Raw genomic sequence first — 26660 nt, 5'->3', positions numbered from 1 at the left:
ACATTATTGTTTGAAAAGGAATTGGAAAAAGACATAAAAAGAATATAAAATACTTCATGCTGGGACCAATAGGTAAATGGAACTAGTATTGATATCTACAAAACAGAGAGAACATTTTGGATTTATATTGTATCTTCCATGACTTTAAAGTACCCTAAAGTGCTTTAAAATCAATGTTTGATGTGTTGGCAATGTGGCAACAAATTTAAAGCAAGTTCCCACAAACAGTGGGAATAGTGGTTAGATAGCCAGTAATAGGGATGTTCATTGAAGGATAAATATTGGCCAAGACAATGGAGAGATCTCCTCTGGTCTTTTGAAACAGTTGTCTTGGGATCTTATGCATCCACCTGAGGGGCAAATGGGATCTCAGTTTAATGTTGTATCTTGAAAGATGGCTCTTCCACCAGTCCACAGTACTGCACTAGAGTATCAGTCTGAAGTTTGTACTCACATCTCCAGATAGGTTTGTTAGCTGTCTTGGAGTCTCCAGGATTGCAAAATCAGTCTCAAAGACACTGCTGTGTCAATCACGGGAATGAAAGAAAAGATTGTGGTGATTTTGTCATTTCCTTTGAACATTTCTCTTTAACGGATATAAAAATGTTCAAAATGGAAGGCGAAAAGGCTGATGGTTAAGCATCATCCAACTGAGCAATGCTTTGGCTTTCCATTTCGATTAGGGAACACTGCGTCACAGGGATGAATGTGTTGGCCAACTAGTGGCTCCTGTGTGGGGGAAGTCATGTGATGAAATCTCCAGGAATATGCTGGATCTCACTTGGCAATCTTATCTCTTGTTGAGACTGGAAATCTGCAGACTCCAGCTGAAGTTCAAGTGCTGCTTCAGAAATGATGGGTTGAATAATCCCCCACTTTTGGTGTAAATTGTACGCAGGCAGAACACCTGGAACTGGGGAGGGTGAGAAAGGTGAATACTGACAAGGAGAAGGGGAATTTGCATTCAACTGCAGGTTTTGCTTGTTTCCTCTCCAGCCCAGTAGTGATGCAGTGGGGGAGACTAAATAACTGACCCTGATCCCCACTTGGTTAGGAAGGGATAAGTTGAATGACCTTGCTGGAAAAATGCGCAAGGATGTCAGATGTGATCAAGGAAGGATAGTCAAACCTTGCACTGCAGTATAACTGATTGATTATATCACTGCTGAAGAAAACAATTTCATTTTACTTCTTCTTAGGCCTCAGGGTGTCTTTCAACCCAGGCAGACACCTTCTGAATGATCTCTATCAGTTTGGACTATGCTCTAATGACTTAAATGACCCAATTGTCACCTATCCAGCCCTACTGAGCTTAGTGCTGCACAATGTAGCAAGTTTTATCTGAGCCACTATCTGTCCTTAGCACTGTCAGGGAAAGCAGTCCCTCTCTGCTGCAATGTTTCCAAGAGCTACACTGCACTTGTTGAAGTGGAGTCGGAATTCTAGAATTTCGGGCTCTATGGATCTATCAATTTTTTCCAATGTTAAGCATAAATCCATATCTTCCTTTGGTGTTGAAAGACGGTGCATGTCACTCTAGCAACATCAAAGCCAGGTTCTGATATCCATATAAAAAGAGAAGCAACTTTCAGAGGTGGGGCCTGATACATAGGCAGAGCTTACCTTTGGTCATCAGGTAAGTGATACATGATGTTGGTTCATCTGATTCACTCCTGGTCTCTAAGAGAATAATCACATTTCACCTTTAGCAAACTTAATCATACAACATCGTGCTGATGCTAATTATTAATGATTTCTTTTCAGAACACATTTTGAGAAGTTCAACATGTTGCAATGCCATAATCTGTAGCTGTTTGACTCAACCTATGATGTGTAATATTTTGAAACTCATACAAGTGTTATACTAATGGGTGAGATTACTCCCTTGATGAGGTAAGCAACGCAACACCCTACCATGATGTATATGTGGTCCTTTTACCTGCATTGGCACAAATTCCTGATGTTGTCAACTCAGAGAACATCAAAATGTTTCGCTCTCCAGAAAACTCCTATGATTCAAGGAAAATTGTTTTATGAATTGGAATTTTCTAAATTGTTGTTGTGAGTGAAACAAATTGTGAGAGTGGCCCACTGAGATTACTATAGCAACAGGCATCACCACAAGTTACCAAAGGAAATGCATGACAAAATGTTTAGTCAGAATAACAATTTTTTGAAGGAGAGGAGAGAGGTAGCCAAGGAGAAAGAGTTTGTGACACAAGAAAGTCAGACTGCCCTACTCTTTAATCTTAGATCCTTCTGTTTGCTCCCACCACAATATTATCTTCATTTCTGCTGCTGCCTCAGTCCATTTGCTATGACAATCCTTATCCATGCTGTTGTTATCTCCAAGTTGACAATTCCAACCCTCCACCCCTCACCAACCCAAAACTTTGTTGCTCATAGTCAAACTCACATTAAACAATGACCCATCACGCCCTCTCTTCCGAAGGGTCTTTTTCCATGCTGTACATCTCTATGACTCTTCTTGCTGATCTAGACTGACTTCTGGGCCACCAATGCCTCAAATTAACAATTCTCACCCTCATTTTCAAATCACTCCATTGTGCCATCCATTCCATCTTCCAACCCTACAACCCTCTACAAACTCTGTGTTCCTCCAATTCCAGTCTTTTCTGCACCTTCATTTTCAAATCACTCCCCTGTGTTTACACCCTAAACTCTGGATTTACCTTGCTTACTCTGTTTGTTTCTGTTTCCTCTAAAAGGTTCTTTAAAATGTACCACTTTGACCAAGCTTTTGATCAACTGTCCTTACATCCCCTCTGTCTCAGTATTCATTTATGTCTAAGCATTTTCCTGTGAAGAACATTCGCTAATTTTGCTATGTTAAAGGTGCTATATAAATGAAACTTGTTATTGTAATGCTGTTAGACATCTTGTTGGGTGTTGCCAGGAAGACACTGCAAAGATCAGGGTGTGTAGGAACCGTAGGACAGGTTACTACAAGTAGGAGAGAGAGAGAGCAAGCAAAAGCTTTAGATAATGCAGAGCAACCTATAAAGGTTGGTATGGTTACTGACTTCAATCCTGTGTTCACCCCAAGTCCATACCGCAGTTATTCAGAAGCTGTGAGGAGTGGCAGTTTGGAAAAAAGGAAAGACTTGTATTTACGTAGCACCTTTCACCAACACCAGATGTTTCAAAGTGCCTATAATCACTTCGAGTCATAGAGATGTACAGCAGGAAACAGACCCTTCAGTCCAACTCATTCATGCTAACCAGATACCCTAAGCTAATCTAGTCTCATTTGCAAGTATTTGGCCCATATCCCTCCAAACCCTTCCTATTCATATACCCATCCAGATACCTTTTATACGTTGTAATTGTACCAGCCTCCACCACTTCTTCTGGCAGTTCATTCCATACACATACCATCCTCTGTGTGAAAATGTTGTTCCTTAGGACCCTTTTATATCTTTCCCCTCTCACCCTACACCTATGTCCTCTAGTTTTGGACTGCCCCACCCCAGGGGTCTATTTACCCTATCCATGCCCCTCATGATTTTATAAATCTCAATAAGGTCACCTCTCAGCGTCCAATGCTCCAGGGAAAAACAGCCCCAACCTATTCAGCCTCTCCCTGTAGCTCAAACCCTTCAACCCTGGCAACATCCTTGTAAATCTTTTCTGAACCCTTTCAAGTTTCACAACATCCTTCAGATAGGAAGGAGACCACTTGGTAAATTGAAACGTACAGATCCTGAGAGGACTTGATAAGGTTGATGCCAGGAGGATGGTTCCTCTTATAGGGAAGATTAGAAAAGAGGGACACAGTTCAAGAAGAAGAATATTCACTTTTGAGACAGAGATGAGGAGAATTTATTTCTCTCAGAGGGCCATTAATCTGTGGAATTTTCTTCATCAGAAAACATACGAAACAGAGTCATTGAATTGATTCAATGCTGCGCTAGAAATAGTTTTGATGGACAAGGGAGTCAAGAGTTTTGGTGTTCAGACAGGAAAGTGGAACAGAGATCCACAATCAAAATAGCTATAACTTTAATGAATGGGGAGTAGGCTTGAAGGGCCAAATAGCTACCTCCAAGTCATTTGGTCCTAAATTCCCATGAGGAGCAATGTGATAAGGATCAGAAAATCTGCATTTTTTTGGTGAAGTTGATTTATGTATAAAAGACACCAGAGATAACACCCTACTGGTCTTTGCCAAAATAGTATCATGGGACATCTTTTAAATCTACCTAAGCAGAGAGAAGGGGGCCTCGGTTTCGTATCTCATCTGCAAGACAGCATCTCCTACAGATACAGTGCTCCCTCAGAGCTGCACTTGCGTGTCATGCTTGATTTTTGTGCTCAAGGCCTGAGGCAAGACTTCGACCCAGAACCTTGTAATTTAAAGACAAGCATCTGCTACAAACTGAGTCACAGCTTATTTATCCCCAGCCCATCCAGAGATGTGATAGCTTCTCTGAGCAGAAAAAAAAATCCTTCCTCAGCTTGAGGGCTAACAAGACCAATTGTTGGGCCCTGAAGAGTTGGGAAGGCTGGGGTGTGAACAGCACCCATATTGCGGAGTTGGGGGTGAAATGCAGAGTGGGAGATGCCAGCCTGAATTTGCGGAGCACATTGCCAGCACAAACTGGGAGTGAGTTGAAAGAGGAGCAGCTCGAAGTAATAAATTATGAACAGGAAATCCTGTCAGCTTCAACTGCGGTTGGGAAGAAGGATTCCACATTGGGTGGGCTGTGGAGTAAAGTCTCAGTTTGGAGGACAAAGGGCTTATTAGGTTGAAGAAAGATGTAGAAGTGAGTGGAAGGACGTGACAAAATGGTGGATATGAATTGTAAAGGATGGAGGAAGGGACTCAGTGAAAATGCTGGGAGTTGGGTTTAATCCTAAACCTGGGCGATTTAAATCAGAATGGGCCGACTGTCTCTCTAAACAGAGATTGAGAAATTAAACGTGGGAAAGCAATTGATGAAGTAATTTTGGAAAGTGATGATCTGTTTTAAATGCTGAAGAAACAGTCCTTGCCTTCTTTTTCAGTCTTTGAATTGTGAAATAGCTTTTCACTGTGTCTTGGTACGCATGACAATAAATTCAATTCGTTCACTCAAATATTAAATTGTCACAAAGTATAATGTTTAATGTACAAATAATTCACAGAATTGTTACAGGAGGACATTCATCCCATTGTGACTGTACTATTTCTAAGCAATTTAAATTAATTCCAATCTCATGAATTTTTCCCATAACCCTGCGTGTTGTTTCCATTTAAACAACCATCTAATGCCTTCTTGAGCCGCACATTCAGGGATACATTCTAGACCTCTACCACTCACTGTTGACAATTTTTTTTCTCACCTTGCATTACTTCTTTTTGCAAAGCACTGCCCTCTGGTTCTCAATCCTCTTATGTGTGAGACACTTTCTCCCTATCTACTCTGTGCAGACAACTCATGACTTTAAAAACCTCTATCCAACTTCACTTATCTTCTCCTATCTGTGGAAAACAATCACAGTTTCACCAATCATTCCTCAGAACTGAAGTTTCTCATCCCACGAATGATTATCATATACCCCAGTCTGCACTCTCTCCAATGAATCCACATCCTTTCTAAAAGAACAGTTGATTAAAGTCCAGCTGACATCTAACTTATTGACTTATATAGGTTCGGCATAACCTTCTTGCTCTTGTACCCAGTTTATGAAGCCTAATGCATGTACTCATCCAGGTCCCTTTGCTCCTGAACATTCCTTAGAAAAGTATCTTTACTTTCTACTGTCTCTTCATGTTCTTTGCACCAGAACATATCACCTCATCACTCCTCCAACTTGAACATCATCTGCTACCTATCCACCCTCTCCACCAACTTGTCAATGCCCTTTGGAAGTTCTACACTATCTTCCTCACAGTTCAATGCTTCTAAGTTTTATACCAACTACAAACTTTGAAACTGTCCCCTGTACACCAAGATCTGGATCATTTATAGATCAGAAAAAGCAAGAGTCCCAATATCAATCCCTGGGGAAGCCCACCACAAATCTTATTCCAGCCTCAAAAATATCTATTAACCATTACTCTGTGTTGCCTATCTCTCAACAAATTTTGTTTCCATGTTTTTATTGTTCCTTTTATTCGATAAGCTATAAGTTTCCTCAAAGTCAGACGCCTTTTAGAAGTCCATGTACACCACATTAAATTTACCCGTAACAACATTCTTCTTTACCTCTTCAAAGAAAGCATCTAAGTTAAGTAAATACAATTTTCTCTTAACAAATTCACACCGGCTCTTCCAAGTTAATACATTTTTCCACAAAACTGTGAATTCTATCCAAAATATTGCTTCTAGAGGTTTCACAGAGTTAAATTGACTATAATTGCTGGGTCTATCTTAGTGCCGAATGTTTGCAATTCTCCAGTCCACAGACACCTGCCCCAAGTCCAGGGAAGTTGAAAGATTATTGCCCGTGCCTCTGTAATTTCCACTCTCACTTCCTTCAATATCCTTGGACACATCTCTGCTGGTTTCTGGTTCTGGCCTTAACATCCTTAAACATGATGTGGAGGTACCAGTATTGGACTGGGCTGGACCAAGTTAAAAATTACACAACACCAGGTTACAGTCCAACAGATTTATTTGAAAGTACTAGCTTTCAGAGCACTGTTCCTTCATCAGGTAATTAGTCAAGTTACCTGATGAAGGAGCAATGCTCTGAAAGCTAGTGCTTCCAAATAAACCTCTTGGACTATAACCTGGTGTTGTGTGATTTTTATCTTTAAATTTGACAGCTTATCCAGTATCAGCTCCTGACCAATTTTAAATTTTTCTAGTGACATTGTTTCTCCTCTGTCACCATGGTCTGGGCAGCATCTGCCCAATAAAAAAGACCACTGCAAAGTATTAATTTAACACCACAGCCATGACCATTGCCTCAAAGTGTAAATTTCCTTTGTCATCCCCAGTCGGCCCAACTCCTGCTTCCATGTTTTTTTAATATTTATGTGCCTTTAGAAGACTGAGAGATCGCCCTGTGTGTTAGATGCCAATCTTTTATCATAATCCCTCTTCATTTCTCTTATTTGCTCTCTCACCTGTGTTTATATCCTACCTCTTCCAAAGGTACTGAAGGAATATGACCATAAGATGTCAGTATGGAAGTAGGCCATTTAGTCTATCACATATGCTGCACTTTTCAATGAGAACATGGCTGATTTGATAATCGGGAGTATCCTCAATGTTGAAGGTAACAACAATTTAAGTTCTAAACTCTGTAGAACTATTGGTTTTCACTGCTCAGAGACTCAGGCCACTCTTGAGTCACCAGCTTTAGTGTTTTGAGGTTGATATGTTTTGAGGGTGCTGTTAGGGGCTTTAGTATATCTGGTGCTGTAAAGTGTTCTTCATGCTCTCAGAATCCTGAACAAATAGCACAAGCCTGGGCAATACATCCAGACTCTGAATCATAGAATCCCTGTAATGTAGAAGCAGGCCATTTTGCCGCTCAAATCCACAATGCCCCTCTGAACAGCATCCCACCCAGAATCATCTCCTTACCCCATTTCCCATGGCCAATCCACCTAACCTGCACATCTTTGGAGTGTGGGAGGCAACCGGAGCACCCGGAGGAAACCCACGCAGACACGGGGAGAATGTACAAACTCCACACAGACAGTTGCCCAAGGGTGGAATCGAACTCAGATCCCTGGCGCTGTGAGGCAGCAGTGCTAACCACTGAGCCATGTGATGCCCTATTAATCGAGTTTTTAAATTCCACCAGCTGCCATGGTGGGAATTGAAGCCAAGTCCCCAGAGCCTTCATCTGGGATTCAGGATTACTAGTCTAGTGATATTACCATGACACCACCATCTCCCCAAAGTGACTCGAGACTGAATCTTGGCAGAGGAGCAGTACCTAAGTGGGTGGGCAGTGTTTCTAAAGGGAAGGCTTCCCCAGCTTACTATGGCTTTTTGACTCCATAGTATGTGCAGTTTTGCTTTGACTGGACCCTGCCCAGAGGTCAAACTGGCAGCCTGGCTCTCCGTCAGGAAGGGAGAACTCCAGAGGAGGTCACAGTCGGAGGTAAGCTGCCTCCTGTTGCTGGTGGAAGCATGGGCTGGTAGCAGAAGAGTCCAAGCCCCACCTTCAGTTTCAGTTGGAGAGAAGGTCCAGTTAAGATGGGAGGAGAAGCTTGAGGGAGCACAAGAGCAAGCTCTTACCTTCCCCAAAAACCTGCCCTTACCTCCCTTCAGCTGCTGGGATTCCTGAGGCCCAAGAAATGCATCCAGCCAGAGTGATGCAGTTTAAATCATTAAAATAACTTGTTGGTCAATCTGCTGGGAATAGGTTTGGTACCACTGCTTCTCCTGGGCTTTGGTCAGAAGCTGTGCTATGATGGAGATTTGTGAGGTTTAACCATCTTACTTGCATCCCTTGGCGGTTAAGATCAGCATGCCCTCGAAGTAATACTCGAAGTACATGGACCATTTAAATTGATGCAGTAACTTGAAGGGCCTGACTTGTGCTCAGCCTACACTATAACGTCAGGCTATTGAACAGTTGCACTTCTTAGAGGGAAGACTGTTTAAAGTTAGATTTCTCTCTCATTCTTCTTTGATGTGTGTAGCCTGTGTATTGCACCTTCTGGTACATTCCAGATTGCTGCATAATTGGGCTTATAAGGAACACTGGTGAAGAATCAACTCAAATTTGATACTTACTTCTTCAACTGAAGCACTATTAATGCTTTGTTAACTGTATTACCAAGATTAAGGAGGCACAAGTGAAGGGCAGTCACTTAGGTGGATAATTACTTTGACAGGGCTCCTGTGGTGCACTGGTAGTGTCCCCACTCTGAGCCAGGATGCCTGGGTTCAAGCCCCATCTATTCCAGAGCTGTGTCATAACATCCTTCAACTTAGAAAATATCTAAGTACTTTGCGCAGATATAAAGAAAGACTTGTCATGTTTACATGGCCTAATGGAAAAGACGTTTGACTTCAGTATGATTCACAATGCCTTTAATTAGCTTATTTGTTTAGGTAAGAACATGAAATCATGTAAGCCCATTCCACCATCTAATATAGTTGTGGTTGTTTAACACAATGCCTTTTGCCCACACTATCCTCATAACCCTTTCCACCATTAATAATCCATATTTTTCTCAACTTCTGCTTTAAAATATGCTCACATACTGAGGTTACACAGCCATCTGAAGTACAGAATTCCAAAGATTCACCACTCATGGAGTAAAAGAAGTTTTCTGTATCTCAAGCCTACATGCCATTTCTTTGTTCTTAAGTGATGCCCCTATTTTCACTTACCATGTGTATTCCTTTGAGTATTTTGTAAGTTTCAGTGAGTTCACCTCTCATGATCCAAAAATCTATAGAATACAAGTCCAGTTTGCCCAAACCCTCTTTGTAGGAGAATCCTGCCATCCCAGGAACAATATCTATTTTTTTTCAAAGGAGAGTAAAGAAAGACTTCTGAGACATTGGGTATTGGTAGAGAAGAGGCAGACATATGTGACATTGCATTCTGAAAACAAACCTATTTACAAGAAAAGGATTAGCCTCTGATCCCACACTTTGAGGTATCAAGTCATATAGCACGGAAACAGACCCTTTGGCCCAACTTGTCCATGCCAACCAGGTTTCCCAAACTAAACTAGTCCCACTTGCCTTTGTTTGGTACAAATCTCTCTAAACCCTTCCTATTCATATACCCATCCAAATGCCTTTTAAATGCTGTAATTGTATCAGCCTCCACCACTTCCTCTGGCAGCTCATTCCATACATGCACCACCCTCCATGTGATAAAGTTGCCCGATAGGACCCTTTTAGTTCTTTTCCCTCTGACCTTAAACCCATGCCCTCTAATTTTGGACTCCCCATTTGCCTGCATTTGGCCCAAGTCCCTCTGAACCTTTCCTATTCATGTACCTGTTCAAATGTCTTTTAAGTGTTGTAACTGTACCTGCATCTATCACTTAATTTAAGAAGCACTCTCAGGTCATAAGCACATTGCAATGTAGGGTGATGTGAATGCAATGTACAGATCGTTCTGCTATAGCACATGTTTCGTTAATGTGAATTCGTTGTAACACAATTGATGAATTGGGACATTGTTCCTAAAGCGCAAACTTTTAAAATGTGTGTTGGCTGTAACATGATTACATCACCAACACCTTAAGTGCTGTTTCACAAGAAAGAGGTTGCACGAGAAAGCAACCATCACATTATAGAAAAACTACCTGTAACCTCCTGGGATCTGAGCATGGGGCGTAGCAGAGAGCAGGTATAAATGATTTTGCAGGGGTAAATGAAATGACAGGAGTCATGGTTTGTATTACCAATCCTTTCCTAGCTACCATCAGTTCTGAAGGAGGCTCACTGGACCTCAAACGTTAGCTCTGATTTCTCTCCACAGATGTTGCCTCACCCACTGAGTTTTTCCAGGAATTTCTGTTTTTGTTCATGGTGTACATTGACTCAGGAAGCAATTGATGAGAGTCTCGGAATTTGAGAGAAAAGTTAAGAAATAGAGCTTCCAGATGTCAAACATAAATCAAAAATGAAACAAGGGCGTGTGTAGGAGGGAATGAGTCAGATTATTGAAACACTGAGAACACTACCAGGAAAGGAGTGACTTCAGTTGATCAGGACTGGGGAGAAAGTCCTCAATCAACAACGTCTTATGTTGTGAGGGAAGATTTACACGACAATGGGAGAGTGTGGGGGTTGTGAGGGCTAGAGCAGTGGAGACAAGATGAGGAAATGGTGTGTGCTGTATAAATAATGGCTCTGAAAGGGCTAATGTTCATATGACATTGGCCCCATCCATTCTACTGATGTCATAGAAAGTCTGTGTATGGAGTCAGGTTTTTGGAGTTTTTGATTTGAAATGTTAATGCATTTGATTCTTCTTTAGCTTGTTGCATGCAATATATTGCAAACCTTACTAGTAAGACCATTACTACAGTAAGTACAATAAATATTACCTTTATGAGCAATCGATTTACCTGAAAAACATGGGCATGCTATGGCATTGTTTGTCTCATTGAAGTGTGCCGTGTTACTGAACAGGTTGGGAACCACTGTGTTAAGAGTGTTTAAGAACGCTGACAATGTTGGTTCAGTTACGATACAGGCAGAGGTGGCTTTGTACATTGCCTATTCTAATTTCCCGATTGTGATATAATGGGGCAAGAGTAATAGAGATGTGATAGAGATGTTAGGGGGCTGAAGTAATTCCAAAGATGTGTGGAGAGCCAGCATCGGTAAGCCTTGGACAACTGAGGAATCAAGTTTCTAGTCCCCTCTAGTTTTTGGAGGGAGCAGATGTAAGTATACCAGCTGCTGGAGTCACATAGTATAGAAACAGACCCTTCCGTCCAATCAGTCCATACCAACCAAAATCCCAAACTAAACTAGTCCCACCTGCCCACGCTTGGCCCATATCCCTCCAAACATTTCTTATTCATGTACTTATCCAAATGTCTTTTAAACATTGTACCTGTACCCACATCCATCACCTTTTCAGGAAGTTCATTCCAGATACAAACTATTCTCTGTGTCAAAATATTACCCCTCATGTCTTTTTAAAATCCTCCTCCTCTTACCTTAAAAATATGCCCCCAGTCTTGAAATTCCCCACCCTGCCTTTCACCTTATCTATACCCCTCATGATTTTATAAGCCTCCATAAGGTCACCCCTTAACCTCCTACATCCTACTGAAAAAAGTCCTAGTCTATGTAAATGTAATTGAACTTATTGCTTAAAGCTTATTGTTATTTAAGAACAGTGCCTCGTCTGTAGATACTTCACACTGGTGTATCCTCTGCCACAAATTACTGGATAAGCCCACAACATAGAGAAGAAAAAGGAGGACTTGTGACAGCAGACTACCTCAAATAACTTTTACCTGGTGCCACACTGGGAGAGGTGGCAAACATCACAAGGTCCTGGAGTGGTCAGCAAGTGATACGATTAAATAGAAAGAAAGTCAGGAAGATAATAACGACAAGGTCAAAAAGAAAAGTTGAATGAGTAAGATTGTCAAATAGACAGCAGCTGCTTTGAGTGTGAGTATGTAACTGTGTAAAATATGTGTAACTGTGTGAAAAGGATCGAATTAATGATGGGAGGTATAGCATAATGGTAATGTGCCCAGTAATGATCTGTTATATACAGACAGCTTTTTCACAACTGATACCTTTAAATTTTCAGATAACATTTAACACAGCATAAGCCTTGCGTGATGCCTTTTAAGTTACTGCATAACTATGTATGTGTGCAGCTTTAATAGAAATTTTGTATAATTCAACTGACAGAGACAATGTTTGAGCAGGAGCTGGAAAATGCACATTCCTGGTCACAAATATTCGGAAGAATCTGAGTATCCGTGAAAGGAAGAAACAGCAATATTAACTGATGATTCTAATAGAGTGATGGGATGTGGAATTGTTTTCAGGGATGATACAGTAGCTGAACCGATTTGATTTTAGAGTCAAGGAATAAGAAGGGACTGATACATTACCGTAGACCACAAACAGTGAGAATGATTTAATGGGACAGAAAATTAGAAATATATTCGGGAATAAGAAGGGGCTATGATATGAATGATTGATTTAGTCTAAGTGATAAAGAAGTGGAGGAACTTCACCATAAAAAGGTGGTTTCTAGATCAGCCTGTTTGAGCATTTGCTAAAGTTACTTATTAACATTCTGGTCTGTCAGTTCAAGTCTTATGCTAGGCCTAGGGCATGAAAATCAGGAGGTAAAAACAATGACTGCAGATGCTGGAAACCAGAATCTAGATTCGAATGGTGCTGGAAAAGCACAGCAGTTCAGGCAGCATCCGAGGAGCAGTAAAATTGATGTTTCAGGCAAAAGCCCTTCATCAGGAATACTGTATTCCTGATGAAGGGCTTTTGCCTGAAACGTCGATTTTACTGCCCCTCGGATGCTGCCTGAACTGCTGTGCTTTTCCAGCACCATTCGAATCTGGGCCCCATGAAAATAAGGAGTAACTCTCCAATGCAGCACTGAGGGAGCACTATACTGTCAAGATATTAAACTGAGGCTCTATCTGGTGGCTCTGGTGGATGCAAACGATTCCATGGCATTATTTTGAAGTTGGGGGGAGTCAGCCCTGATGTCTTGACCAATATTTATCAATCAATTAGTCATTCCTGATTAAGGACTTTTGCCTGAAACATTGATTTCCTGCTCCTCGGATGCTGCCTGACCTGCTGTGCTTTTCAAGCACCACTCAAATCTTGATGAATATTTATCAACACCATTAAAACAGATTTATTGGTCATTAAAGTGCAATTACTTCTGTAATGTAGGATGCCTGGTAGCCAGTTTGTGCAAACTCCCACAAAGAGATAATCCGCCAGATAATCTGTGGTTTTTTTTAAAATGATGTTGATTGAGTGGTAGGGATGACCAGCTCAGGTGTGAGAGCAGTGGTTTTCAAACAGTGTGCCACAAAAACTATCCGAATTTGCTGTGAAATTTTGTACAAGGGTAATGAAAATCAATGTAAAACAAACATTGTTTCAACTTAACCAATATTCTATCCAGCCAAAATTACAACTCATAAAAATTGATCATCAAACGTGAGATATTGGTTTCTCGATTTTCCATGCACAGGCCCTCGGGCAGTTGACGTGATCATTTTTACCACAGAAACCAAGCAAGAGCATTGGTGTACTTTGTTTTGTTGATAGTAAAAGGAAACAAACAAGCTAATATTAGTCTGTGCAGCTAAATTACCCGGATCCATATTTCTTTGTGAAATCTGTTCTTTTTAGAACAGGGGAAGAAAAACGATTAAGGGGCAATTCATCCACTAATTCAGTCAATGGTAGAACATCTGAATTCAAAGGAAAAATAGCAAGAATATCAGCAGGTCCAGGTTTCGCAGTAACCTGGTAAATTGCAAATTATTCTATTAATGTGCTTTGCTCTAATCCATTGAAGTTCAATTATGTATTAGTTCAGCTATTTCACAAAAATTATACTTTTAAAAATATTATTAGAAACACGAAAAGTCATCTTTCTAAAATGCATTTACAGCATCTGGGTTGCTGGCTAATCCAGAATTTATTGACCATCCCTAATTGCCCAAAGGGTGTTAAGTGTGAACCCACAATACTGTGGGTCTGCAGTCACATGTAGGCTAGATTCCTTTCCAAAAGGACATTAGTGAACCAAATGGGTTTTTCCCCAATCAACAACAATTTCACAGTCGTCATTATGCTCTTAACTACAGATCTTTACTGAATTGCAAACTCCACCATCTGCCATGGTTAGATTTGAACTTGGGTGTCCAGGCCATTATCAGGATCTCTGGATTAGCAGTAGTACCACTAGGCCAGCACCTCCCGTGCAGAATTGAGATTGCTGAACCAAATGCAATGCATGGAACAAATATAGGGCCATGAATAGTTAGAAATAATCTAACAAAAGCAGAGTTTGAAAATACTTGCAGTTGAAGACGGTGTAATTTTCCCTGTGGATTTGAAATGTTAATGCATTTGATTCTTCTTTAGCTTGTTGCATGCAATATATTGTAAACCTTACTGCCTATCTCCTTTTCCACTCCACCCTCTCCTCTCTGACCTATCACCTTCATCCCCACCCCCACTCACCCATTGTACTCTATGCTACTTTCTCCCCACCCCCACCCTCCTCTAGCTTATCTCTCCATGCTTCAGGCTCACTGCCTTTATTCCTGATGAAGGGCTTTTGCCCGAAACATCGATTTCGAAGCTCGTTGGATGCTGCCTGAACTGCTGTGCTCTTCCAGCACCACTAATCCAGAATCTGGTTTCCAGCATCTGCAGTCATTGTTTTTACCAACCTTACTAGTAAGACCATTACTACAGCAAGTACAATAAATATTACCTTTATGAGCAATCAATTTACCTGAAAAAAGTGGGCATGCTATGGCATTGTTTGTCTCATTGAAGTGTGCCGTGTTACTGAACAGGTTGGGAACCACTGTGTTAAGAGTCTTTAAGAACGCTGACAATGTTGGTTCAGTCACGATACAGGCAGAGGTGGCTTTGTACATTGCCTATTCTAATTTCCCGATTGTGATATAATGGGGCAAGAGTAATAGAGATGTTAGGGGGCTGAAGTAATTCCAAAGATGTGTGGAGAGCCAGCATCGGTAAGCCTTGGACAACTGAGGATTCTACATGAAGACAGAGAAACTGAAGGGATAAATATTGGCCAACACACCATGGCTAAATCTCTCTTCTTTTACAAAACTTTGCTCAATCTTCAAAATCAAAATCTATCACATTGTTTAGTTCTGCCTGGATGATCAGACAAGGCCTCACTTTTCTGAAAGGTTTACCGCCATAGTGCAGCATATCCTCAGTCCCGCATTGGAGTGTTAACCTGAAATTTTTCAGAAAGACTAAATGAAAGAATGAACAGAGATTGGTCAGAAAAGAGAAGAGCAATGATAGATTTTATACAAACATCAAAAGAGTTTTCAAAAATTAAAGATTAGGATTAATCAGTGACAAAAATTGGAATCTCATCAAGGTTAAAATATGAGTCAAGATTAGAGCGGTGCTGGAAAAGCACAGCAGGTCAGGCAACATCCGAGAAGCAGGAAGGTCAACATTTCGGACAGGAGCCCTTCATCAGGAATGAGGCTAGAAGCCTTGGGGGTGGAGAGATAAATGAGAGGGGGTGGGGCTGGGGAGAAGGTAGTTGAGAGTGCAGTAGGTGGATGGAGGAAGGGGGTAAAGGTAATAGGTCAGAGAGGAGGGTGGAGCGGATAGGTGGGAAGGAAGATTGACAGGTGGGACAGGTCATGAGGATGGTGCTGAGCTGGAAGTTTGGAGCTGGGGTAAGGTGGGGGAGGAGGAGAGGAAATGAGGAAACTGGTGAAGTCCACATTGATGCCCTGGGGTTGAAGGGTCCCAAGGCGGAAGATGAGGCGTACTTCCTCCAGGTGTCAGGTGGTGAGGGAGTGGTAGTGGAGGAGGCCCAGGACCTGCATGTCCTCGGCAGAGTGGGAGGGGGAGTTGAAATGTTCAGCCACGGGGTGGTGGGATTGGTTGGTGCGGGTGTCCCAGAGGTGTTCCCTGAAGTACTCTGCAAAAAGGCATCCAGTCTCCCCAATGTAAAGGAGACCGCACTGGGAGCAATGGATACAATAAATGACATTTATGAAAGTGCACGTGTAACTTTGATGGATGTGGAAGGCTCCTTTGGGGCCTTGGATGGAGGTGAGGGGAAAGGTGTGGGCGCAGGTTTTGCAATTCCTGCGGTGGCAGGGGAAGGTGCCAGGAGGGGAGGGTGGGTTGTTGGGGGGGAGGTTAAAGGTTAAAATATGGCCGAGATGTTCAATTAATACCTTGCCTCAGATTTGCCTCAGAAGCGTGGGGGCATTGAAATGAAGAGGCACTACAGGGTAGCTAGGGACGGGCAACAAATGTTGGCCAACCAGCAACACCTACGTCCCGCAAGTGAATTAAAAAAAAGGTGAAATAATTAGACAGGATGACTCTCAATAAGGAAGTAATTCAGCAAACATGATTGGAATTCAAAGCAGAAAAGCACAAATTCTGAAGGCTTGTAATCCAGAATACTGAGGAATCTTAAGGACAATCTTGAAAGGATCCTCGAGGGGATGATATTTCCAAAGGAAAATCTCTATTCAAAAAAGCAGGTAATTATTGATCAGCCTAACATTGGTAAACTTCCAAAACGATAATATGGGACAACACTGATATTCAGCATAAAAGACAGGAGTTAAGAACAGCTAGTCCATATTAGTAAAAGGGAAGTCATGTCTGATTAATTTTATATACTGCAGCTCTTTGAAGAAATATTGAATATATTCATAAAGGAATTGCAATAGACCTTGCTGACCTACACTGGCCCCCAATCCAGCTATACCTTGACTCTCATTTCCTTGTTTTCAAATCCCTCTAATGCCTCACCCCTCCCTACCTCTGCAGCCTTCTCTCACCAACAAGCCTTCCAAGATCTCTGCACTCCTCCAACGCTGCACTTACATTGCTACTCTCACTGGTGGCACTGTCTTTAGGTAGATCTAGGATCTGGAATTCTCTCGCCTGGGCTGAGAAATGGCAAGTAACATTTTCGCCACCCAATTGCCAAACAATGAGCATTGCCAATAAGAGACAATCTAACCACTGTCCTTTGATATTCAATATTATTACCATCACTGAACCTCAATTATCAATATCCTGGGGGTTCCATTGATCATACACTCAACTGGTGTCTCACCAAATAAACACACTGGCTAAAAGAACAGGAGAGAGGTTAGGATTACTGTAGTGAATAGTTCACCTCCTGACTCCCCAAAGTCTGTCCACCATTCAAAAACAAATCAGGAATGCAATGGAACAAGCTCCACTTGTCTGGATGAGTGCTGCTCCACAACACACAAGAAGCATCCAGAACAAAGCAGCCCACTTTATTGGCATTACATTCCCAAGCATCCACTCCCCCCTCCACTGTCACTCAGCAGCAGCAGCGTGTACTATCTACAAGTTGCACTGCAGAAATTCACCAGAGATCCTCAGACATCATCGTCTAGAAAGACAAGGTCAGCAGATACATGGGAATATCACCACCTACAAGTTCCCCTCCGAGCCACTTACCATCCTGACTTGGAAATATATCGCAACAACCTTTAGGCTGCAAATGAAGAGAACTTAGATAGGTTTGTGAATTGGCAGATATATGTTTGAGTTAAATTAATTCAGAAAACAATGAATTGATATTTAGAGGGAAGATCAGAAAAAGCGACGTTGGACTGCAGCAGTTCAAGGTGGTGGCCCACCATTACCTTTTTAAGGGCCTATAAGAGATGGGCAATAAATGTTGGGCAACATGATCCAATATGAATAAGTAAAAATATGTTTCATATACTGAAGGAATGCAGAAAGTGTTGCCTCTTGGAGTTAGTTTTAGGTTTTTAGCATTTTCCAATATATGTTTTAATTAAAGCATCATAAAAATAAAATGCACATATTGCACAAAAAGGGAAAATAGCTACTTTTAGACTGCAAATCAAAAGAGCTTAGATAGGTTCGTAGATTGGCAGATAAACCTTAGAGTAAAATTAATTCAGAAAATCATGAGTTGATATTGAGGGAAAATCAGAAAGAAACTATATTTAACAGTGGAAAGTGGTTAACTCAGTTGATTGGATGGCTCGTGTGCAATTCGGAATAACATCAGCATCATGGGATTGATTCCTGCCAAGGATGACTTGGAAACAAAAGCAGAAATTGCTGGAAAAACTCAGCAGTTCTCGCAGATTCTGTGGAGAGAAATTAGAGTTAACATTTTGGATCCAGTGGCCCTTCTTCAGAACTGACTTGGTACCTGCCTCCAAGCCCTGAGACTGTATGGTAATGGCAAACAGCCACTTGCCAAAAGGAAACCACCAGGGAAATAGCTCAGGATGAGGCATCAGTGGACAACAAGCCAAAGACCTACCTTCAGAAAGAACGTACATAAATGCATGAATATCCAACAATAAAGTTTCAGGACTGGAAAAGTTGGGAAACCTTAGTGGATCAGAAACACAAAAATGTTTCAAGAAACATTTAGCAGATTTTAAAAATAGCAGCAAATCAAAGAGGTGCTGTTAAACCAATGTTAAGCTGCTGTTAAAACATTACGGACAGATTGTCCCACTCCAGAAATGATTTCAAAGCCAAGGAGAGAATATGAATTGGATTTATCAGGAAGATGCCAAGTATAAACAAGAAAAATGTGGATCACTTTTCACCAGAGCAGGTTGGGATAAATGGAGATAAGATAAAGTTGTTCACATTTGTAATGGATTTTTGTCTGGATAAATGGGAATCTAATGAACATAAATTTATTGTCATTACCAAAAGATTAAAAGGAGAGATTGACTTATTTTTACATATTTTGGTTGTTCTAACATGCACTGCCTAAACAGAAACAGAAACTGGTGTAAGCAATGGTTTTTAAACGGGAAGTGAGTAAGTATTTGAAAAATATTTAAAAAGGGGACCGCAACAAGGCTTGAGGACATATTGTGTTGAATCTATGATTTGAAAAATACCCCATCAGCATTGCTAAATGCAACATGGACAGATACAAATAAATATCCCATTCATTGCCCGATCAATTACACTCAGTTTAAATTCAGCATGGCTAAGGCACAGAGTATAACATTCCTTTTCACTGCCCTGTCATGTTGGTTAGTTTCGCTGCAGTATCAGGGGAGCAGGTTAAACACAGCAGAAACGATGTGCTGAATAAAACGTGCTGAGTAAAATGCAGTTGCAATCAAATGTTGTACTCTCAGTATTTGTCCACTACAAACTGAGTTGTAATTATCTGAAATTATTCCACAGATAAAAACAATTATGTGTTGAAAATCTGAAATGAAAACGGAAAACACCACAGTTGAGGAACTGTGACAGCTGACCCAAAGTACAAATTCCATTTCTACTGAAAAATATTTTGGCTATAATTGCAAAAGAGCAGCCCTGTCATCAAGAGAAGCCCTGTGCCCAATAAAACATAGAACATAGAAAAATACAGCGCAGTACAGGCCCTTTGGCCCTCGATGTTGCGCCGATCCAAGTCCACCTAACCTACACTAGCCCACTATCCTCCATATGCCTATCCAATGCCCGTTTAAATGCCCATAAAGAGGGAGAGTCCACCACTGCTACTGGCAGGGCATTCCATGAACTCACAACCCGCTGAGTAAAGAATCTACCCCTAACATCTGTCCTATACCAACCTCCCCTTAATTTAAAGCTGTGTCCCCTCGTAATAGCTGACTCCATACGTGGAAAAAGGTTCTCATGGTCAACCCTATCTAAACCCCTAATCATCTTGTACACCTCTATCAAATCTCCCCAAACCTTCTTTTCTCCAATGAGAATAGCCCCAAGTGCCTCAGCCTTTCCTCATACGATCTTCCTACCATGCCAGGCAACATCCTGGTAAACCTCCTCTGCACCCGTTCCAGTGCCTCCACATCCTTCCTATAATATGGCGACCAAAACTGTACACAATACTCCAGATAAGGCCGCACCAGAGTCTTATACAACTGCAACATGACCTCAGGACTCCGGAACTCAATTCCTCTACCAATAAAGCCCAGTACGCCATATGCCTTCTTCACAGCACTATTTACCTGGGTGGCAACCTTCAGAGATCTGTGTACATGGACACCAAGATCCCTCTGCTCATCCACACTACCAAGTAGCCTACCATTAGCCCAGTAATCCATCTTCTTGTTACTCCTACCAAAGTGAATGACTTCACACTTAGCTACATTGAACTCCATTTGCCACCTTTCTGCCCAGCTCTGCAACTTATCTATATCCCGCTGTAACCTGCCACATCCTTCTTTGCTGTCCACCACTCCACCGACTTTTGTATCATCCGCAAACTTGCTCACCCAGCCTTCAAGCCCCTCCTCCAGGTCATTTATAAAAATGACAAACAGCAATGGTCCCAAAACAGATCCTTGCGGAACACCGCTAGTAACTGCACTCCAAGATGAACCTTTACCATCAACTACTGCCCTCTGTCTCCTTCCAGCCAGCCAATTCCTAATCTAAACCTCTAATGCACCCTCAATGCCATACCTCCGTAATTTTTGCAGTAGCCTACCATGGGGTACCTTATCGAACGCCTTGCTAAAATCCATATACACCACATCTACTGCTTTACCCTCGTCCACTTCCTTGGTCACCTTCTCAAAGAACTAATAGTTCAAAAGAAATGAATGAATAATGTTCGATCCGGTCCACCAACTCATCCCCTGGCAATGGATAATTTATTGGTCAGAGCTGTTCAGTGTGACCAAACCAAGGTTCAAAACAAGTTTAATGTAACATCTGCAATTTTCTCTGCCTGCTCAGTTGACAATAACCAATTTCTTCCAAATTCAGCATGACCTCAATTTGAAACTTTGAATAGTAGGTGAGTCATCTATATCCCTCTCAAACCTATCACTGAATCCAATCGTGTTATGGTAACTGTTAGTTAGGTGTTCATTTAACCATTAGATTGTTGACTAATTCTGACATGTTACTCAGCACTTCATCTAATCTGGCCTGTCATTTTCACTGGTTCAAGAACATATTGTTTCAGCAAACTGTCTCAAAAACACTCAAGAAATTTTCTGCTATCAAGCTCCGAACTATTTCATTTCTCTCAGACGATGTACAAATGTAAATTTTCCATTATAATCAATTGACTTTTGCAACAAGCTTCATTTGGATACCTGTATTTTTGTATGTAGTTACTTTATCGCTGCTATCAGGAGACCGAACAACAACTCACACTGAAGTTTTGTGCCTTTTCCCAGCCCTTGATTCTCCCACCAGTTGTAATGAATTATTGCCTTTAACCATAAACTAACAGACTTTGTAATTGTAGTACCAGTTGCCCTGCACCTCCTGCAAAGAAATCAACTAACTTGGACAAGGGGGAATCAGAAGGTCTTGGGAAGCAAAAACAACACCTCAACAAATCATGTGCACTGGTCCAACTGAACTGCATTTTCCTAGTTTTACTGAATCAACCAATAAACACCCTTTTTTTGTTAGTTTGTCTCTGTCAGTTAAGTGTTTGTCGCAGTTTAAAGGGGGTTTATAGTTTCAATGAATAGAGTTACATGTTGATATTTCATTGTTGTTTGCCTGTGGCTAGAACTTTTTATTTGTAGTAAAAAGTGTTCTTCTTAAGTACAAGAACCTGGTCAGTGTTTCCTATTGACCCGATTTCATTGGTCAGGTAAACTGACAAATTTGCATTCTTTGATCAAATCATTAACTGTTGTGGAAACCCTGGGAGTAGAGGGACTCAAAACATAATGCACCTTTCCAAATGTGTAGTAATACTGCAAAAAGACATGTTTTTCATCTTGCACTCATCAGGAGTATATAAAAATGTTATAAAATGTTGTTCCTCTTGATAATGGCACTCTTGCAAATGTCCTGATGGGTATATGACACAAAACTTGGTGGGGATGAGAATTCCGAGGCTGCAAAGCAGCTTAAAGGTGATATAGGCAGGCTGAGTAAGTGGTCAAGAATATGGCAGATGGAATAGAATATACGGTTATTCATTTTGGCAGGAAGAACAAAGGTACAGAATATTTCTTAAATTACAAAAGATTGGAAAGTGTTTTTCTCCAAAGGGACCTATATATTCTTGTTCATAAGTCACTGAAAGTTAGCATGCAGCTGCAGGAAGCAATTCAGGTGACAAACAATATTTAGTCTCTATCGCAAGAAGATTTGAATGCAGGAGCAACAATGGTTTGCTACAATTGTACAGAACATTAAGGATATAACTGTCATAAAGGGAGTGCAGCAGAGGTCCACTAGACTGATGCCTAGGATGGTGAGGCCATTCTGTGAAGAGAATTTGAGGAGATTGGGCCTGTATTCTCTGGACCTTAGAAGAATGAGAGGCGATCTTGTAGAAACATACAAAATGTTTTTTCCTGAATATGGTTTCTATAACTGGGAAACACTGTGTCAGAATAAAAGGCAAATCAATTAGGACTGAAATGAGGAGGAAATTCTTCACCTCATTGGGGTGAATCTTCGATACTCTTTCTCCCAAAGGGCTGTGGGAGCTCAGTCATGAAGAAAATTCAAAAGTGAGATTGATCAATTTTTAGTTACTAATGAAATCAAGGAATATGGAGGTGGCTGGGAATATGGCACTGGGGTTCATGATCAGCCATGATCTGAAGTATTAAGGCAGGCTCGAGGATGGAGGCAACGAGGAAATAGTGAGGACTGCAGATGCTGGTGAGTCAGAGTCAATGAAGTGTGGCACTGGAAAAAGCACAGCAGGTCAGGCAGCATCTGAGGAGCAGGAGAATCGTTGTTCATCAGGGTCCTGCCCAAACCATCGACTATCTTGCTTCTCAGATGCTGCCTGACCTGCTGTGCTTTTCCCAGCGCCACATTTTATCAACTTGAATGCTGAGTAGCCTATTCCTGTCCCTATGTCTCCTCTTGACATGGACCACAACACATCTTTAATCTCTCTGTTCAGATCCCTATCGTGACATGGGATATCCTTCAAGCTGGCACTAGGAAGGGCGGCTCTGTGGTTAGCACTGCTGCCTCACAACACCAGGGTCCCAGGTTCGATCCCAGCCTCGGGTGACTGTGTGGAGTTTGCACGTTCTCCCCATGCAAACACGAGTGCTCCGGTTTCCTCCCACAGTCCAAAATTCAGGTGAATTGGCCATGCTAAATTGCCCGTAGTGTTAGGTGCATTAGTCAGAGGGAAATGGGTCTGGGTGGATTACTCTTCAGAGGGTCAGTGTGGACTTGTTGGGCCAAAGGGCCTGTTTCCACACTGTATCTAATCTAATCTAAACATACCACCAGGGACTCCAAATCATTAAAGCAGAGGATGCTAGCTACCATCACCCACAAATAACCAAATAAAAGGGAAAAATGTAAACACTTCCATTTATAAAATGAATTTCATTACTAACAGTCATCTCAAAGCTAATGAAGGCTTTTTGGAGAGTCACTGTTGTAATGTAGGAAATGCAGCAGCTGAATTGCACACTGCTAGATAATGAGTGGGTAATCTGTTTCTTTGAGATTCAGGTTGAGAGATAAAAATGGTCCAAAGGTCCAGACGTAACTCTCCTGCTCTTCTCAAAATAGTACTCTGGCATCTTTTACACAGACAAATAGTGTTATACATCATAATAGTTCTGAAAGAGTTCATGTTGAATTTGCATTAGCTCCATCCACTTTGATGATATCTTTGAATGAAGAACCTGGTTGTATTGTACAAGGTCCTAAAGATGAGACATACTTATCTCCTAGTCATCGTAATTATGCCTAACTAGTGAATGTTAATTGCTATCGTGTTACATAAGTGACTCTTTATGTTAAGACTCCACAGTAACCTATCTTCTACCACTGATAGGCCCTTAGACTCAGCACAGACAGGAGGATTGGTAGCTGTGAACTACTTCAGCCACAAGCCACCCATGGTTGGTAACCCAGAAGCTACAACATGCCAGCAGCTGTCGTATCTAAAAACCCAGCTGATGGGGCCTCAATGTCACCCTAAAGACAACACCCTCGACAGTGCAGCACTCTTTCAGTACTGCACTGGAGTGTCAACTTCAATTTTTTGAGCCAAACACCATTGGAATGGGCCTTGAACCGAGCACATTGAGACATTGAGCATAAGGGTACTACCAGCTGAAGCTAAAGGCTAAGCCGACAGTGGAGTATGCTTGAGCATAGGATAGGTACAACTGCTCACACAGTTGGTTGAAGCTGTTGAATTGATTCATGCAATATTCACTGGGAATTGATTGTGGAATGAAATGAGCTGTAAGAAACCAAGATAACATTGATGACAAAGATTGCAGGGTTTCGCCAACTTCACTTGGTGGAGGAGATTTCACCTCCTGACCCTCAAACCAGATGAGAAGTAGGTTCACAAAGTTCTGTGACAGGAAGAAACAGGAGAGAGGAGAGTATTGCTGAACAAGGAGACAAAAGACTTAGTGATAAAAGGGTTCTCATGGCATTCCCAATCATCCAGGAGTGGTTAGTTTTTAACTGACATTTGAATGGATAGTCAGGCTATGAAACTGTGCAGCTTGAGCCAGCTGTCACTGCAATGTGATTCAGGTCACATCACACTTTGAACAATCAGCAAAGTTTAGTAGACTATACCTGGAATCAGCAAGTTGCCTTATGAGGGAAGGCTTGATAGGCTAGGCCTGTATCCTACAGAGATGAGAAGAGTCAGAGATACTTAATTGAAACATACCAGATCCAGAAGGATGCTGTCACTTAACAGCAGAGGAGAAGAGGGGGGGGGGGGGGGAGAGAGAAGGGGGAGAAGGAGGAGAATAGGGAAAAGGGGAAGAAGGGGGAGAGTAGGAGGGAGGAGAGGGTGAAGAGAACAGGGTGGATGGGGTGAAGGGGGAGGACATGGTGAAGGGGGAAGACGGGGTGAAGCAGAAGCCCTGCCCTTGCTTCTGCCATTCCAATCCCCCCCCCACCCCCCACCATTACTTACCTGGGTCTTGCATCCTTCATGATCCCAGCTCTCTGAGATGGCTCTTCCTTCAGCAGCCCCATGGCATCCTCCAGGATGCTCTCAAGAGGCTCTGATTGGCTGATAGCTCTGAACTGGAATAGTGCCCCTCACTCCCCAAGGAGGGTAGGTGAAGGCCCCCTTAGTTGCCTTACCACTGCCTGATTCAGTGTGTGATTTGAGCAGCTGCCCTTTGGGAGGAGGTAGTAAGACTTCAGGCCTGGGCCCCAGAGACCCCTTGACCCTGACCCCTCCCCTCTCCCAGGAAGACTCTGCTTGACATTTAGTGAACTAGATCAGCTTTTACTACCATGGTTACTGAGACTAAACTCTCAATTCGAGATTCTATAGATTGAAGTTAAATTCCACCAGGCTGACTGTATAACACAAGCTCTGTTTATCCAGGGGAGAGGTTACCTGTCAGATCTTGCCTCTGTGGTGTGTACACAGCTATCTTCCCAAGTCGCAACTGTTACTGCTCACTTCAAATCTGGTTAGTTTACTTTTTTTGTTGTTTAGTAGTTGAATAGTTATCTGACATGTCTGGGTCACAAATGACGGAAACTGTCTCCAGCCTAGACGAAAGTGTCCTTGCCCTCCGCCATCCGCCCCCTGTTGGAGATGACCAAGTCCCAGGGCAGGAGGTCAGTCATATCCTGCTCCCTGACTGATCAGGCCACAATCTCTGACTGGGGTGGAGTGACAGAGCCAAGAACACGCAAAGCTAGAGGCAAGAAATGATCGACATGGCCCCGTCTGCCTCAGAAAATGGAATTGGGATGGTTAGTTAATGTGACAGGACTAGATCTGTTCAAAGGAATGTTCATCTTTCGGAGGGCGAAGTCACTAATGTTCAGAGAGTGCTCACCTCTTAGACGCTGTCGTTTCCTCCCTTGCCTGATCCTTCTATGCTCCAAGTCCATCTGATCGCCTGGCTTCTGAAACGGTGATCGCCCATCAGCAGTTGTCCCCCTGCTCCCTGAAATTCCACATTCGTCGTGCCTGTAGCTTTTAGCACTCTCCCGATAAACCGAAGTCCAAAACAAACAGCTTGACCGCCTCTCGGCAGACACTCTGACATTCCTTATCTACAGAGTAACAAGATCTGTGTTCCCAGCACCTGCCGCCCCCCTCTGCAACAGGAGGTTCTCTCTGCCTGAGGCAGTCCCGGGCTCTGCTTGAAGAGCCGTTTCTCACTCTCTTGAGTTCCGCACACGACAAGAGACCTTGTCAGAGTGTTGTGCTAACATGTCTAGTAACCTCCCACTGAAGCGTTTGAAACAGGTTCTACTGGTGTTAGAACTATACAGGCACAGTGAGAGAGAGAGAAAGGGAGAGGAGTTGTTAACACATACAACACTCAAAGTAACATTCTGTACTAAGTAAAAGTCAATTCCCACATGGCATTGTGTAAATAACATACATGATTTTGTCCAAATAAGTAACAAAGCTACAAGCTTGGTTCTGCCTTAATATAACTGGTGAATAATATCTGCTGTGGTTGACAAATCATTTCATTAAATAACTTAAACTAAACACAACTTCACACCCACTCCTGATTC

At 42.0% G+C, this 26660-nt stretch overlaps 1 protein-coding gene across 3 annotated transcripts in view; it reads right to left on the bottom strand.

The window, feature by feature from the left end:
• The window catches only part of arhgef19 (Rho guanine nucleotide exchange factor (GEF) 19), an 88867-nt gene extending 62545 nt beyond the window's left edge, over positions 1 to 26322 (bottom strand). The window contains exons 1-2 of one of the 3 annotated variants that reach the window (XM_072586550.1): positions 25967 to 26322; positions 1624 to 1680 (exon numbers count right to left, since the gene is read on the bottom strand). In XM_072586550.1, coding sequence (XP_072442651.1) covers positions 1624 to 1680; positions 25967 to 26021 — 112 coding nt within the window. In that variant the 5' untranslated portion in view covers positions 26022 to 26322. Of the gene's footprint in view, positions 1 to 1623; positions 1681 to 25515; positions 25578 to 25966 lie in introns of those variants that run through there. The other 2 variants (XM_072586553.1, XM_072586552.1) reach the window with 2 other exon arrangements.
• Between the last annotated feature and the right edge of the window lie 338 nt (positions 26323 to 26660).

Source organism: Chiloscyllium punctatum, chromosome 16 (genome assembly GCF_047496795.1).
Source record: "Chiloscyllium punctatum isolate Juve2018m chromosome 16, sChiPun1.3, whole genome shotgun sequence".
Taxonomy (NCBI): Eukaryota; Metazoa; Chordata; class Chondrichthyes; order Orectolobiformes; family Hemiscylliidae; genus Chiloscyllium; species Chiloscyllium punctatum.
This window is presented reverse-complemented; position numbering and strand designations above follow the sequence as displayed.